Source organism: Bufo bufo, chromosome 5, assembly GCF_905171765.1.
Source record: "Bufo bufo chromosome 5, aBufBuf1.1, whole genome shotgun sequence".
NCBI classification, from domain to species: Eukaryota; Metazoa; Chordata; class Amphibia; order Anura; family Bufonidae; genus Bufo; species Bufo bufo.
Window position 1 is genome coordinate 447,781,079 of NC_053393.1, and position 14,496 is coordinate 447,795,574.

Sequence of the window (14,496 nt, forward strand, 5' to 3'; positions counted from 1 at the left end):
TCTGATGAAACATCAGACGGACCCGCTCCGAACGCTAGTGAGAAAGTAGCCTTAGAAAACTGCTAATACCTGCATGAACCTACTGCACAAATTCTTGTTCTGCAGAGACCACAGCTTCTGTCCATGTACAATTACAATAGCAGTAAGGCATAAAAGCTAATCCACATTGGTTCAGGAGAATGTTCCCTCTTTTTGATATAAAAGGACATTTAACGAGTCACCAGGATCATTATCAGTCAGGCAGATGTCTGCCAACAGCCCATATGTGCTTGTAAAGGTTTGCTTTCCAGCCACACTCAACTATTGCAATGAAGCCAGAAAACAACCAGAAGCTTTCCAGAGAGGACAATTCTCTGGGCGAGGGCGGCCAAACTGTAGGATTGGCAAGATGAACCCATTTGAAGGGAAATCCTAACAGAAACAAAGAAGAAAAGGAGAAAAGGACCACATGGTCCATCTAGTCTGCCCTTATAGTATTACTTTTCTTAGGCTAGACAGGTGTTCATCTTATCCCAGGCATGTTTAAAGTCACTTACTGTTGATTTCCCAACCACATCACCATGTCAGGAAAGGGTTAACCAAATCAGTAAAAGGAGCAATCAATCACAGACCAGATGTCTGGACTTTGGGGTGAATGTCATCTGGACCCATTGTGTTGGCTATAAAGGCACATATAAAGTCTAACTATTCGAATGGTCAGTGACTACCTTGTCCCCATCCATATAGTGACTTTTCCAGTTTTTAATTTGTGCAATCCCACCATTTTTTCCCTTCCCATCACTAATATGCCTGAAGAAAGTGTTACTTCCCTTCTTAATAGATTTGACCATTTCATCTTTATGTTTGGCCTGTTTCCGATCAATTTTATACAGTTCTCTATCAGCTACACGTCCGGTTTCTTTATACTGCTTCAAAGCAGCCTTCTTTTCTTTTGCTATATTACTTCCTTCTCTAGTAAACCATAGTGGTCTCCTTCTCCTCTCCTTTTAACTCTTGCTAATCTGCCTAACAGTTTAATTGCCTTTAATACAGTCCACTGGATGCACCCACCTGCTGTTTCTACCCTTTTAATTCTTTTTTTAAACACTCCCTTATTTCCTTAAAATTAGCCCTTCGCTTTCTAGCACTTTTGCAGTAGTATAAAGACTGTTCCCAGTTCATTTTTATATCAAACCATAAACATTGGAACCCAAATATTTTTCCACATTAAGCTCAGACACGAAGGGGATCATTTATTAAGACCGGCATTTTAGATGCCGGTCTTAATACCCTTTAGCTGGAGGTGGATATGCCCAAGTTATGTAGAGGACAGCGCCTCTACATTAACTAGGCGTATCCACCACCGGTCTAAATCTACGTCAGCTTCCTTGCTGGCATAGATTTAGACTGTTTTCTATCCCTAAAACAGGCGTAGAAAATGATAAATTAGACAGGTCTCCTGGCCTGCCCCTTCCCTGCTTTTTTTTGTAGACCTTGCTTGAGCGGAGAAAAAAAGTCACTGATCACCTCTGCTTGGTGACTTAACGAGCTGTTCAGAGACGCTCCTTTAAGTGCATCAATTAGACTCATGCTCTTGCATTAAAGAGCACTAGAGACATTCCTGTGTACACTAGGCACGTTGAAGTCACCCATAGCTACAAAATCTCCCTTTTCTGCCATTTGAGAAATATAATCCAATTTGTAATTATAATCCTCACTGTGCCCTGGGGGCCTATATAACACCAACTCGGTAACAGTTTCCTCTTTAGTTTGCGTGCAAATCCAGAGTTTCTTAGTGTGTCTCCTGAATTTCTGTAGATTTAAGACTAGCCTTGACATTAATAGCTAGTCTGCCACCTCCTCTGTCTACTCTAACAACACTTTCCTCCAAACTTCACTTCTATTTTTATGCTTTTAACCTCTATAAAGATGAATGCCAACAACACCAACAAACTACCAATAGCTAGATGTAGGGCAAAGAACCACTGCATAAAGGCTATGACCAAGAATGAAAATGAGCTGTGAGATCGGTGGGGGTCCAAGTTCCAACCACCTATCCAGCGGATAGTGGGTAACTCTAATTACAGCAATACCTCTTTAAATGTAAGCTGTAGAATAGTAAGTCACATAGCAGTGAATGGAGAACAAACCGTGCAAGCATAGCCACTAGGCCTGCACAATATATCGCCAAAGCAATCGCAATAAATCGCCATATTGCAATCGCCAATTGGCCGACCCAAAAATGCTGCAATTGTATTACCATATTTTTCGCTTTAAAAGACACATTTTTTCCCCCCAAAAGTGGGGGGGAAATGGCAGTGCGTCTTATAAAGCGATGGTTGACTTTTTACGTGGCCGACACGGATGTATCGCTGGCCGCTATGTTACACAGCGCGGCCGGCGATACATCAGTTACAGTGCGGGGAGGGAGGAGGGGCTGGAGGCAAGTCGTCATTTTAATGAACAAATGTTCTTCTATTTATTCTGTTTATCTGTTCTGTGCAGTGCTATTAAGAAAATGGCAAGTTTTGTATTTTGTACTTTTGCAGTAATGCAAATATGTTATTTAAAGAGGACCTTTCACTAGTTTAAAAACTAAAAACGAACTATATCAGTGGGCAGAGCGGCGCCCAGGGGTCCCCCTGCACTTACTAGTATGTCTGGGCGCCGCTCCGTTCGTCCGGTATAGGCTCTGGTGTCTACAGCTCCCTCTGTTGTACGGGGCAGAGTTTTTGTATTAGGGTTGTCCCTTGCTGCAGCGCTAGCCAATCGTAGCGCACAGCTCATAGCCTGGGACTCCCAGACATACTAGTAAGTGCAGGGGGACCCCTGGGCTCCGCTCTGCCCACTGATATAGTTCGTTTTTAGTTTTTAATTTAGTAAAAGACGTTTTATTTTGAAAAACACTGTGCATTTCAGTTCTTGAGTTAAAGAGGACCTTTCACCGATTATTACACTATGAACTAAGTATACAGACATGGAGAGCGGCGCCCGGGGATCTCACTGCACTTACTATTATCCCCGGGTGCCGCTCCGTTCTCCCCTCCGGTATCTCTGCTCACTAAGTTATGGTAGGCGGAGATTCCAGTCACTAAGTTATGGTAGGCGGAGTCTGCCCTTGTTCTGCTCTAGCGCTGGCCAATCACAGCGCAGAGCTCACAGCCTGGGAGGTTATTTTCTCCCAGGCTGTGAGCTCTGCAATGCGATTGGCCAGCACTACAGAAGAACAAGGGCAGACTCCGCCTACCATAACTTAGTGAACTGAGAAACCGGAGGGCATAGCAGGAGAACATGAGCGGTGCCCAGGGATAATAGTAAGTGCAGTGAGATCCCCGGGCGCCGCTCTACATATCTGTATAGTTAGTTCATAGTGTAATAATCGGTGAAAGGTCCTCTTTAAGCATAACTACATTTCAGCATTATCAGTAATTTCTGTGTGCTTTTGCCTTGAAAATCCAAGCAAATAGACCTCTAGCACAATTCCCTTAAAATATCGCATCGCATATCGTTATCGCAATTTTTAGGGCCCTAATCACAATCGCACAAAATTCCCATATCGTGCAGCCCTAATAGCCACCTCCCCATTCACCGCTATGGGACTGCTGGAACTAGCAGAGCTAGTGCTCTTGCTTCACTTCAGTTTGACAAGAGCGTTGAACGGCACTCCTCTAGAGTAAGGGTGGTGCTCAGTGGTACATTAAATTCAAGATAAACCATGGCACTCAAGTTCTGTTGTATGAGCTTCTTATTTTATTTTGTATACATCCTGCACACTACCGTCTACAATGCTTAAGGCCGTGAACAAGGTCTAGGTTAGACCGAAACGTTGGCCAGTGACTTAACATTCTCTTCTGGATGGATTGTAAAAATGATAACAAAATAAAATAAGAAGCTCATACAACAAAACTTGAGTGCCGTGGTTTATCTTGCTTCACTTCAGGCCCCCGTTTTGGACAAAGAAGCGATACCCAGAAGTAGGACCCACACTTATCTAACATTTGTGGCATATCATAGTGACATGCCATAAATGTTGAGATGGGACAACATATTTATCCTATAGATAAACAAACCTTCTCTTTAAAGGAGTCTTGGGGGAAATAATATTGATGACCAATCCACATTGTGAGGGGTCTGAGTCCTGGCACCCTCGCTGATTAGCTGTTTCGGGAAGCTGTACAAAGCTGTGGGGCTCACCACAGCGCGGTGGCCTCCTGGGCCAAACACAGCGCCGTATTGATATTGCAGCTCAGCCTCATTCTAGTCATTGGGGCTGCTACTAGGCCATGTGACTGATGTACAGTGATGTCACATGGACAGTGTCCGGGCTCTTCTAACAGCTGATTGGCGGGGGTCCCAGGTGTCGGACCCCAACCGATCTAATATTGACAACCTATCCTCAGGAGAGGTCATCAATATTAATTCCCGGATAACCGCTTTAAGAGTTCTGCCTTGCAAAAGGTTTAAAGCAAAAACGGCAAAAAGATCTCTCATCTCTCAAATGCATGGCATTTCATGGAAAACTTGACCAACGCACATTTCTGTGTGAGATACCAAGGTTCCTCCTGCTCCCACACCACTCCCTCTGAGCTTTCTACAAAAACAAAGAACAGCCCTGCTCTTTCTGTAGTGAGATTGTGGGCATTTTCCTAACACGCTAAAATAATAAGGACAGAAAGGTCATGCTGACATATTTGCAGCGAAGGTTTCATTATCTCGATCATGGACACAGGCATCAATGAAAACCATGCAGGGCAAGCAAATACCGCAAAACCTGCCTAATCCACCTGCAGAACAAGAAGTACAAACACTGGACCTCCAGAACGGACTGTAAAATCCTGGTGTTTATCGGATTTTCATGCAGGATTTATTTCCAAACTACTGGACGCATTGTACTGACATGCCCATCAGGCTAGAAATCTAAAAAGAACATTGCAAACTGCGGCTTTCATGTTTAGCAGGGCGAGATAAAAGCTGCTGCTATAACAGTGTTGGAAAGGGCCTTTATTCTCAAGGTCTTCTCTTACAGAAGATCTACAGGACGATACAATCAAGATTGGCATGATGTACAGGACAGAAAGCTGCGCTGGGAAGTACAATTAGCACAGAAACTGCCGAGAGAATATTTTAAAGTGTAAAACACAATGGCACACAGTACAATAGAGAAAAGAATACAGGACACAAGCATATGTAAAGGGTGTGGCCACTTTCTACATAACTACACAGAAGAACAGGTAACAGATGTAGGAAGTTCAGCGCTAATTTCCCTCTTTCCAGGGCCATGCCCCACTCCCCGCCATCCAGGCCTTTTCACCAGGTAGCCCCGTTGCACTCATCCTAAAAATTGCTAATGATGGAGAGGCACGTAACGTGACTCCATGCATTAGAGCCTCCCCAACGAAACGGGTTACCACAGTCTGCTTCCAGGTGAAGTGCGTCTCAATCGAAGGCACTGACGGGTGCAGCCATGTGGCGAGGGGCTCCATCAGCAGCCACTTTCAGGGCTAGAATGGTGGGCTGTGTGGGGAGAAGACCTGGGGGTGTGGATGCAGAACTAATGAAGACTATATATTAGTGAGCTGCCTACATCCCCTTTAGCCACTTTTTTTTTAGGAATTACATATTAGGTGGCCAACCCCTTTAAGAACCATTTGCAACAGGATAAAAATTCTCCTTAAACCTACATGTACATGCACTAACTACACGATACCTAATGTGTGAATATAGTACTAAAAACATTACCTGCATTTTTTGTAGTCAGGTACATCATCTTTTTCTTTTTTTTGCTTGTGATTGTACCACAGAATGGTCCTGCAGTGGAGAGGAACAAAAAAAAAAAAAAAAAAAAATCAGCCTCAACGCTTGTCCTGTTCAGGAAAAAACGTTTCCATATATCCTATTATAGTATTCGGAGTTAAAAGAGATGGGGGAGGATTCTCATGTCTTGGCCAGAGAGGGGTGATACAGGACGCCTAATTCTGGAGGCCCTGTCCTGTATCACACAATGCACTAATTAGAGAAGATTCAAATGGGCACTGCGTAATACATAGCTGCCCCTGTGGAGGTCCTGCAGGGAAGCTAAACCCTATGGCTCCATTCACACGTCCGCAAATGGGACCGCATCCGTTCCGCAATTTTGTGGCACGGGTGCGGACCCATTCATTTTCTATGGGGACGGAATGGATGCGGACAACACTGATTTTCGGGTCCGCAGCTCCGCAAAAGATAGAACATGTCCTATTCTTGTCCGCAGCTGCGGACAATAGGCATTTCTATAGGGGTGCCGGGCGGGTGTGTTGCGGATCCGCATCACACTACAGACGTGTGAATTGAGCCTTACTGTCAGGTTCCCCACAGACTACAGGTGGTAACAGATCATCCCAGCAGGAAGAAACTCTGATCAGTCCTATCAAGGCGCCCTTTTAACATTTAGGGTTTTTCCAAATAAGAGAACCTCTTTAAATGGCTTCCAGTATATATGGTCTAAGTGCAGGTATTATGGAAAACTGTGTACCTCAAATGAACATGGAACGGAAATAATGACAAAAACTACAAAATATGTAAGGTAAATAAAGCTAGTAATAAAAAAAATAAGCAAGAATGTGTTCCGCCACTTGTGAATGCATTCTTCTACAAAAAAAAGCCATTTCCGATTACTTTGGAGCTCCATAGTCAAAAACTAGACTGCCCATTGCATACACTTGCACCTATACCTGCGGCCTCGCCATAATCACTTGCTACTTGTCTGCACATTAGCTTTTTTTCTTATTACCTACAATTATGTATTAAAACCCCACATCTTGTGCAATACTCAGATTGCTGAATTGTGTGATATGCTTTGGTAGCCTCCTTTGTCCCTTTCAACAGACAATGCACTGCGACAAGAGGCCGCACCACATTTTTTCAGGCAGAGTAAAATACTGCTTTGCATTTGTGATGACTATATTGAGCCATGGAGGAGGATGAAATAAGACGCCAGGTGGCTTTTTTTTCTGGCCATAATTTTTTCATTTTTCTGCTGATGTAGCCGTATGAGCCTTGTTTTTCACGGGTCGAATTGTATCTTTTAATGACATCATTTTGGGTGCATATAACCTGCTGTCTGCACCAGGATTAATGGTGCGGGTAGCAGGGATTGAACAGACTAGATAGGCTGTGCGTACCCAGCGCTCCGGACCATAGAAAGTCTCATGCGTATAAATACGTATGAGACGTTTGTGAAGAATAAAATTGCCTGTACATACAACAGAAGGTTCTGTCTATGGGAGACCTAGCCCGTTCCGTCTCCTCTGCTTTATGCGAGTGGTATGCAATAAGACAGAGGGGGGTCCCTGCTGCATATTCAGGTGAAGAGGACAAGAGACTACAGAAGTATACCATACAATACAGTAATCTGCAAGTAGGGAGCTGAGCTGCAGTAACTTGGCACTGCCACTACACAGTGGAGGGAGCTGTGATTCCTGCCCAATTCTCTGTTAGTTCCGGCATTGAGGGCTGCTGCGAACAGCTGATGGGTAGGGGTGCCGGGTGCTTAATCTGATATTTCAAGAACTAATGACTACTTTCCATTGACTTTATTTGGAGAATATTTTTATTTTACGCTACAATGGCCTTAGGCGATAGCGTGATGTTCTGTGTGCTCCAGAAGAAAAGTCATCACTCCCATCAGTTTTTGCTAAGCTTTCAGCTGTCTATTTCACCTGGTGCAAACAGCACAGCATAACACAATGTTAGATTATTAGTAATTTCACCAATTAAGACATTCATGTTTCCGCTGATCAGTAATCCTGCAAATATTGAAGCCATGACAGCTTTCTTACAGCAGACCTTTTAATGGCTGGTATGACAAAGAAAGTGCGGCGGTCCTGCAATCTTCTATGGAATTCACATCTCAGCAAGGGCTGAACAGGGGCAGAAGGCTGAGTGTGAACGCACAGTTATTTCTGTAATAATGAACTGTAAAGATGACAGGAAAGGGAAAAAATTAAGGATTCTAAAAGGGAGTGACATTTCATATTAAAATTTGCACAGCGTGAGTTTCCTCTCCATGGAAGTCACCCGCTAGAAATTATACACTTCTGACAGGGGTTGGCATTTATATAACAGGTGACATCTAAACCCCTTAACACTATAATTTTTCATGTCTGCAATCTATTAAGGGTATATGGCCTATACACCACCCATCCGCACAGTGCTGTGATACCTGTTCCATCCCAGTCTCTCCTCACAAAGGCTTTCCGCTTTTCCTCCAGAAACTGACTGGGAATAAGTCCTGCACTTCCACCTTCTTTCACGTGACTTGCCTGTAAAAAAAGAAAAAAGAAATAAAAATAAATATTAAGCGTCCAACATGTACAATACATTGCTAATCAATCTTTTATGGAGGGCAGGGACCAAAACACAAAGGTGAGGCCTTATCTAGAAGTAGCACAAGGTTTATTCTCACAGACATCTGCAGGCACACCCTTCATACAAGTATTTGTGGAACCAGATCGGCTATCGAAATCTAACAGGAGCAAGGGCTAATCTCTCTGCTCAGTAATTTACGGGGAATTCTACTACCGATGTGGGCGGCCAAAGAGAAATCTGGAGCAGAGAAAACAAATAGAAGCCTTTGTTCCCAATCTTACAACTGCATTTAACAACATGCCACCCAATGATCTGCTAGAGGATAAAGCAGGCCACACACGTTCAATAGTTGTCGGCCGAATGACGTTCGACTGACAGCGATGTCTCACTCCCTTCTGACACCCCCATACACTTTCTACTAAACTGAGCTTGTATGTCTAGTCAATGGGAAGAGAGGAGAAAGCGGCAAGCATCCAGGCACTTTTGCCAGCAGCTTATTACCTGGTAGAACAAAAAGGATCAGGCAAAAAAGAGTTCATTTCGCCCGATTCTTCTCTTTTCAATATCAACAGTCGGGGAATGAGAGGAACCGGCAACGTGACTCACCACCCATATACGACTCCTTACAGGTCATTTGAATATAGCAGGCACTGTCTTCAAAGTTATTTTTAAAACGTTCTGTTGCATCTGCCAGAACATATAAAAGACATTCTTTCAATCCATTAACATCCTATATCAGCAGTAATGAGTCAGAACAACTGGATCTGTTTCTCTTGAAGAGGTTTCACTAGTCATCAGACCAGTTTTCTCAATTACAAGGCCAGTCAGATGACTAGCGAAACTTCAAGAGCAAATACAAGTTCCTTTGCTCTGGCTTATTACTACTGGTATTCCATGACCTGGATGAACGAGGAGCTTCACTGACTTAACATCCTAGATCAGAGGTTCTCAGGATGCGGTATTTGTACCACAGGAGGTATGCGCCACAGCTATGAGAGGTACGCGCCGACACAGAACTAAAGAAAAATAATCATTTACTGCTCTTCCAAGTTCCCTTGCTGGTTCCTAGGAAATCACAGCACATGTGCTGTAAGGGAGGGCAGGATTAACAGTTAACCCCCCTCTCTAAAGCTGGTGAGTGCTCCGCCACATGGTCAGCGTGACGGTCTCATAATTTGGGTCCCGCGATGGGGATAGTACGAGTCTGAATCCTCATTGCCTTACCCAAACCTGCCCATTCAGCAGTTATATTAATTTTGGCTGCACCTTCTACTATGCAGTGCGGTGCTGGTAAAGTTAATATAACTAATAGTTGTGGGCGGGCAGGCTCACACCGACAATGTCCAGGGGCTCTCGGAGGTGGCGTTAGATGGCAGCCACTGGGGGGTGAAAAGCGAGAACTGTGGACATCCCTAGCTATCACGTCACCGTGCAACTTGGATGCCAGGCATCATGTAGGCCTTGCAGGATGAAAGTTCCTCTGATACTGCTCAGGCTGCGTCTATGCATCATCTGTACCGTGGACGGATGTCACTTCATAAACAGGGTAACAGCATTTTTACTGGCCCATTGCTAAATCTCTCACCCCAGTGACCTCACATACGGCCATATATCATCACGGCAGGTACAATAAAGTACAATGAGGTGGCTGCATGATTATGGAGTCTCCCATCAGCCTAACTCCTCTACTATGTATCATTGTTTATCACTGTTCGCTTCTCAGTAGTGACACTATGCAGAGAGGTGATTCTCTGCACACTGCCCAAGTACACACCTGCTACAAGAGTACACCATGACAAACACAGATGACAACCAACAGGGGAGCTGCATCATATCGCTAGTCACTGAGCTTTGTCAGATATAACAAAAAAAATTAAGAATTTTAAAGGGGTACTCTGGTAGGTAAAGGTTATCCCCGATGCACAAGATAGAGGATAACTATTAGATCGATGGGGGTCCTTCCGCTGGGACCCCCACCTATCACAAGAACGGGGGCCCCATACCCCCTGCTGCTACCCTGAAATGACCAGGGCGGCCGCTTTATTCATTTCTATGGGAATTCCGGAGATAGGTGAGCGTTGTACTTGGCCATCTCTGGAACTCCAATAGATATAAATAGAGCGGCCACGCACATGTGCAACTGGCTGCTACAGTCCTTTTAGGGGAGCAGCAGGGGGTATGGGAACCCTGTTCTCATGATTGGTGGGGGTCCCAGCAGTAGGATACCCACCGATTTAATAGTTATCCCCTAACTTGTGGATGGGGGATAACTTTTACCTACCGGAACATCCCTTTAAGTAGGGCCTGACAAAGCTTTCCACAACTTCCACTTACAGGTGACATTTCTGATGGAAAGGCTCCTTGAAATAATCCCACACATAGTTAATGATTGGTAAAATCTGAGCTTCTAATAAGAGGACTGTTTTTCGGGCATTGCTGGAGACTTAATAAGAGTACTGTGTTTTTCTAGACAAGTGACAGAACATTACGAAGGAACAATATAAGAAGAGAAAACAGTATTGACAAGATGCAGGGAGGTGGGAAAATTGCTAATAAGTGAAAAACACATCTGCCTCTAGAAAGCTACAGCAACATCTTTCTTGCAAAGTGCTGTAATTGTTGTATTGATCACAGAGGAAAAACATGGCCTGTTTTGCAGAAAACAAGGAAAAGGAAACATAAAATGAATACAGCTAAACTTCCACTCCAACGTGTCAGTAACCCTCTCTCCATGCAATCTGCCAGCTAATCTACACTGACACTAATAATACTTATAGCACTGACTTCAAAAGAAAAGCCAGAGATCAGACCTAGTGGTGGGAGCGAATCAGTGTCCATATGTATATTGTCATTGAAATATGATGGTTTATGGAACTGACAGGCACGCTCCAAATTTGTCCTGGTGCCCAGTGTCTTACTGCCTATGGTTAAGCATTACAAAAACACAGCACATAGTCTACATGCCAGTGGACACCAGTTATCATCAGAGTACAACGAGATGTCTTTGGTAGATATGCCCCAGAGAGACCAGCGCATCAGAGTGAAGGAAGGAACAGCTCCCCCGATCATCGCATGAATGGGAAGGCTGTGCTTCCGGTTTTTCAGCATTCAGATGCAATGGTCACATTTGACCACAACATCTAAAGGGTTAAACTTCTGATCAGTGTTATTAGCCCCAGGCCTCTGCTATTTAAAAACTGATATGACACCCACTCTGCTCATGAGCTGGCACCGTATTTAAAACCTCTCCTCCCGCCATACATATAAGGCGCTGGGAAGCAAGGGTTTGGCCATTTTAGGTTTATTCTAACAAACATGCCGCATAAGTGCTATTTTCCCATGCACAGAATTTTTCCGGCTGATTGATGCCTCTAATGACATGCTCCTCTATCAGCCGCCGTGTTCAGAACTGAAGCGCTGTGCAGAAGGCTGTACAAGAAAAGGAGTGACGCTTCATGAAGTGAGAAATTGGGGTGGGTCATGTAATAACTAGATTTTTGTACTCGCCGCTATGAGGCGGACACTAAACACAAAAGTGTAAGCTCCTCCCTCTTCAGCTATATCCCTTCCTGCAGGGGCCAAGCTAATCAGTTTAGTGCAAAAGCAGTAGGAGAAGCCAGACATTAGAAAATCACATTATGTGCAAACCCAGAACCACACAGGCCCAGAAAGGACCATAAACAAAAAACTGGATGGGAGCTGTGTCCCCCAATGAACGGAAGAGAAACAGATTTTACGTTGAGTACAAAAATCTAGTTTTCTCATCAGTCTCATTGGGGGACACAGGCCTTGGCCATGGGACGTTCCAGAGCAGTCCCTGAGGGTGGCCTTAACTTCAACCCCCCTGTCAGAGAACCGCTGTCTGCAAAACTCTACGCCCCAAAGAAGCGTCAGAAGATGCAAAAGGTGTGCACCCTGTAAAACTTGGAAAAAGTATGCAAAGACGACCAGGTCACCGCCTTGCACACCTGAAGGGCCAAAGCCCAGTGATGCACCGCCCAAGAGGCCCCCACTGCCAGAGCCGAAAGAGCAGTCACCCGGTCCTTAACGCGGTACGCTTCCACAATAGCCAAACAAATCCATCTGGAAATGGAAGTCTTTGACGCTGCCAGCCCTCGTCTCGGCCCCTCTGGAATCACGAACAGGAAATCCGTCCACCTGAAAGATGCCGTCTAGGACAGATAGATACGCACTGCACGCACCAGATCCAGAGTATGGAACGACTGTTCTCAAGGATGAGACGGGTCCGGACAAAATGAAGGAAGAAAAATCTCCTTATTTAGATGGAATGTCAACACCACCTTCGGCCAGAAGGACTGCACAGGGCTGATGGAGAAGAGTTGTTGCGATACCAAATTTTTGATTCTGTTTCGATACCATGAAAAAGTATTGCGATACTCGATACCATGCAAAAAAAAATAAAACCAAAAAAGCCACGTGCATTCCGCATTTTAAAAAATGGCGAATCGCGCAGTTTTTATTTATTTTTTTCTGTTCCGGCGTTCACCGCATAGATTTTTTAAAAAAATATTTTAATAGTTTGGACTTTTCTGACGTGGTGATATGTAATATGTTTATTATTTATACATTTTATATGTGAAATTGGGAAAAGGGGGTGATTTATACTTCATATTTTTTTTTACACTTTTTATTTAATAACTATTTCCCCCCTTAGGGGCTAGAACCTGGGATTTTTTTTTCATCCCTTGTCCTATTCACCCTGATAGAGCTCTATCAGGGTGAATAGGACTTCACACTATCCCTGCTGCTCTGTGCTTTGTGCACACAGCATCAGGGATGTTACCAGGGATGTTACCATGGCAGCCAGGACTTCAGTAGCGTCCTGGCTGCCATGGTAACCGATCGGAGCCCCAGGCTTACACTGCTGGGGCTCCGATCAGAAGCTGCCACTGCACCACCAATGAGGGGGAGGGGAGAGGACCCTGTGGCCACTGCCACCAATGATTTTAATACTGGGGGGTTGAGAGGGGCCGGCGCATGATTTTAATGGGCTGGGGGGGGTTGAGGGGGGGGGGGGCGCTCTGTGCCACCAATGATAATTACAGGAGGCGGGTACTGGCAGATCAGCGGTAGAGGGGTTAACTGCCGCTGATCGCAGCTCCCTGTCAGAGGCAGGGTGCCGGCAATGCGATTCTGCTGCCGGCACCCGCCTCCAGTATTATGTGTTAGACTACTTTTCCTGGGTCCAGACTCCAGACTTTAAAGTATTAGGCTACACAGAGCAGCGCCCAGCGATGTCCCAGCACTTACTATTAGTCCTGGGCGCCGCTCCGTTCACCCGCAGTGCCCCATTACTGTCTCCTCTCCTGCTCCACATGCTGATTACTATCGGAGCGATGGGGAGGAGACATCAGCTTCACTAGTGGGCGTTCCTTCTTCCTGCGCTGCGATTGGACAGCGCTACAGCCAGGGAGAAGGAACGCCCACTAGTGAAGCTGATGTCTCCTCCCCATCGCTCCGATAGTAATCAGCATATGGAGCAGGAGAGGAGACAGTAATGGGGCACTGCGGGTGAACGGAGCGACGCCCAGGACTAATAGTAAGTGCTGGGACATCGCTGGGCGCCGCTCTGTGTAGGAAAAGTCGTATCATTGGTGGGCGCAGTGCGCCCGCCCCTCCTCCGCCCCTCTCCCTGTTCATTGGTGGCAGCAGCACAGGGGGAGGGAGGACAGCTTCCTTCTCCCAGTGCTGCTGAGAGAACATGAGCGCGCCGACAGCAGCGCGCTCATGTTCAGAGATACTAGACTGCACAGAAGCGCAGCCCAGTATCGAAAAAATGGAAATCCTGGTATCGTATCGATACCGGGACAAAAGTATAGATTGGGTATCGAAATTTCGATACCCACAACAACCCTATGATGGAGTATCAGGAAGGGCGACCGACATGACAGAGCTGTGAGTTCCGACACTCTACCGAAGTAATTGCACCCAAAAAAAAGCCACCTTATAAGACAGGAAGCGCAGCGATACCTGCTGCAAAGGCTCAAAATGGAGAAGATTGGAGAGCGTTGAGCACTAGATTAAGATCCCAAGGATCCGACAGAAAGGGGGCGCAGCATTCGCCACCCCCTGCAGAAAAGTTCGAAACGCCGAAAGCAAAATTGCGCTGAAAAAGAATGGAGAGAGCAGACACTTGCCCTTTGAGGGAGC

The 14,496-nt window shown here is 45.3% G+C and overlaps 1 protein-coding gene across 2 annotated transcripts in view; it reads right to left on the reverse strand.

Moving 5' to 3' along the window:
• Positions 1–14,496, reverse strand: part of PALS2 (protein associated with LIN7 2, MAGUK family member) — a 147,705-nt gene that overhangs the window by 75,659 nt on the left and 57,550 nt on the right. For both annotated transcript variants that reach the window (XM_040433636.1, XM_040433637.1), the window contains exons 7-8: positions 8,180–8,279; positions 5,719–5,787 (exon numbers count right to left, since the gene is read on the reverse strand). In XM_040433636.1, the coding sequence (XP_040289570.1) occupies positions 5,719–5,787; positions 8,180–8,279 (169 nt within the window). The remainder of the gene's footprint in view (positions 1–5,718; positions 5,788–8,179; positions 8,280–14,496) is intronic.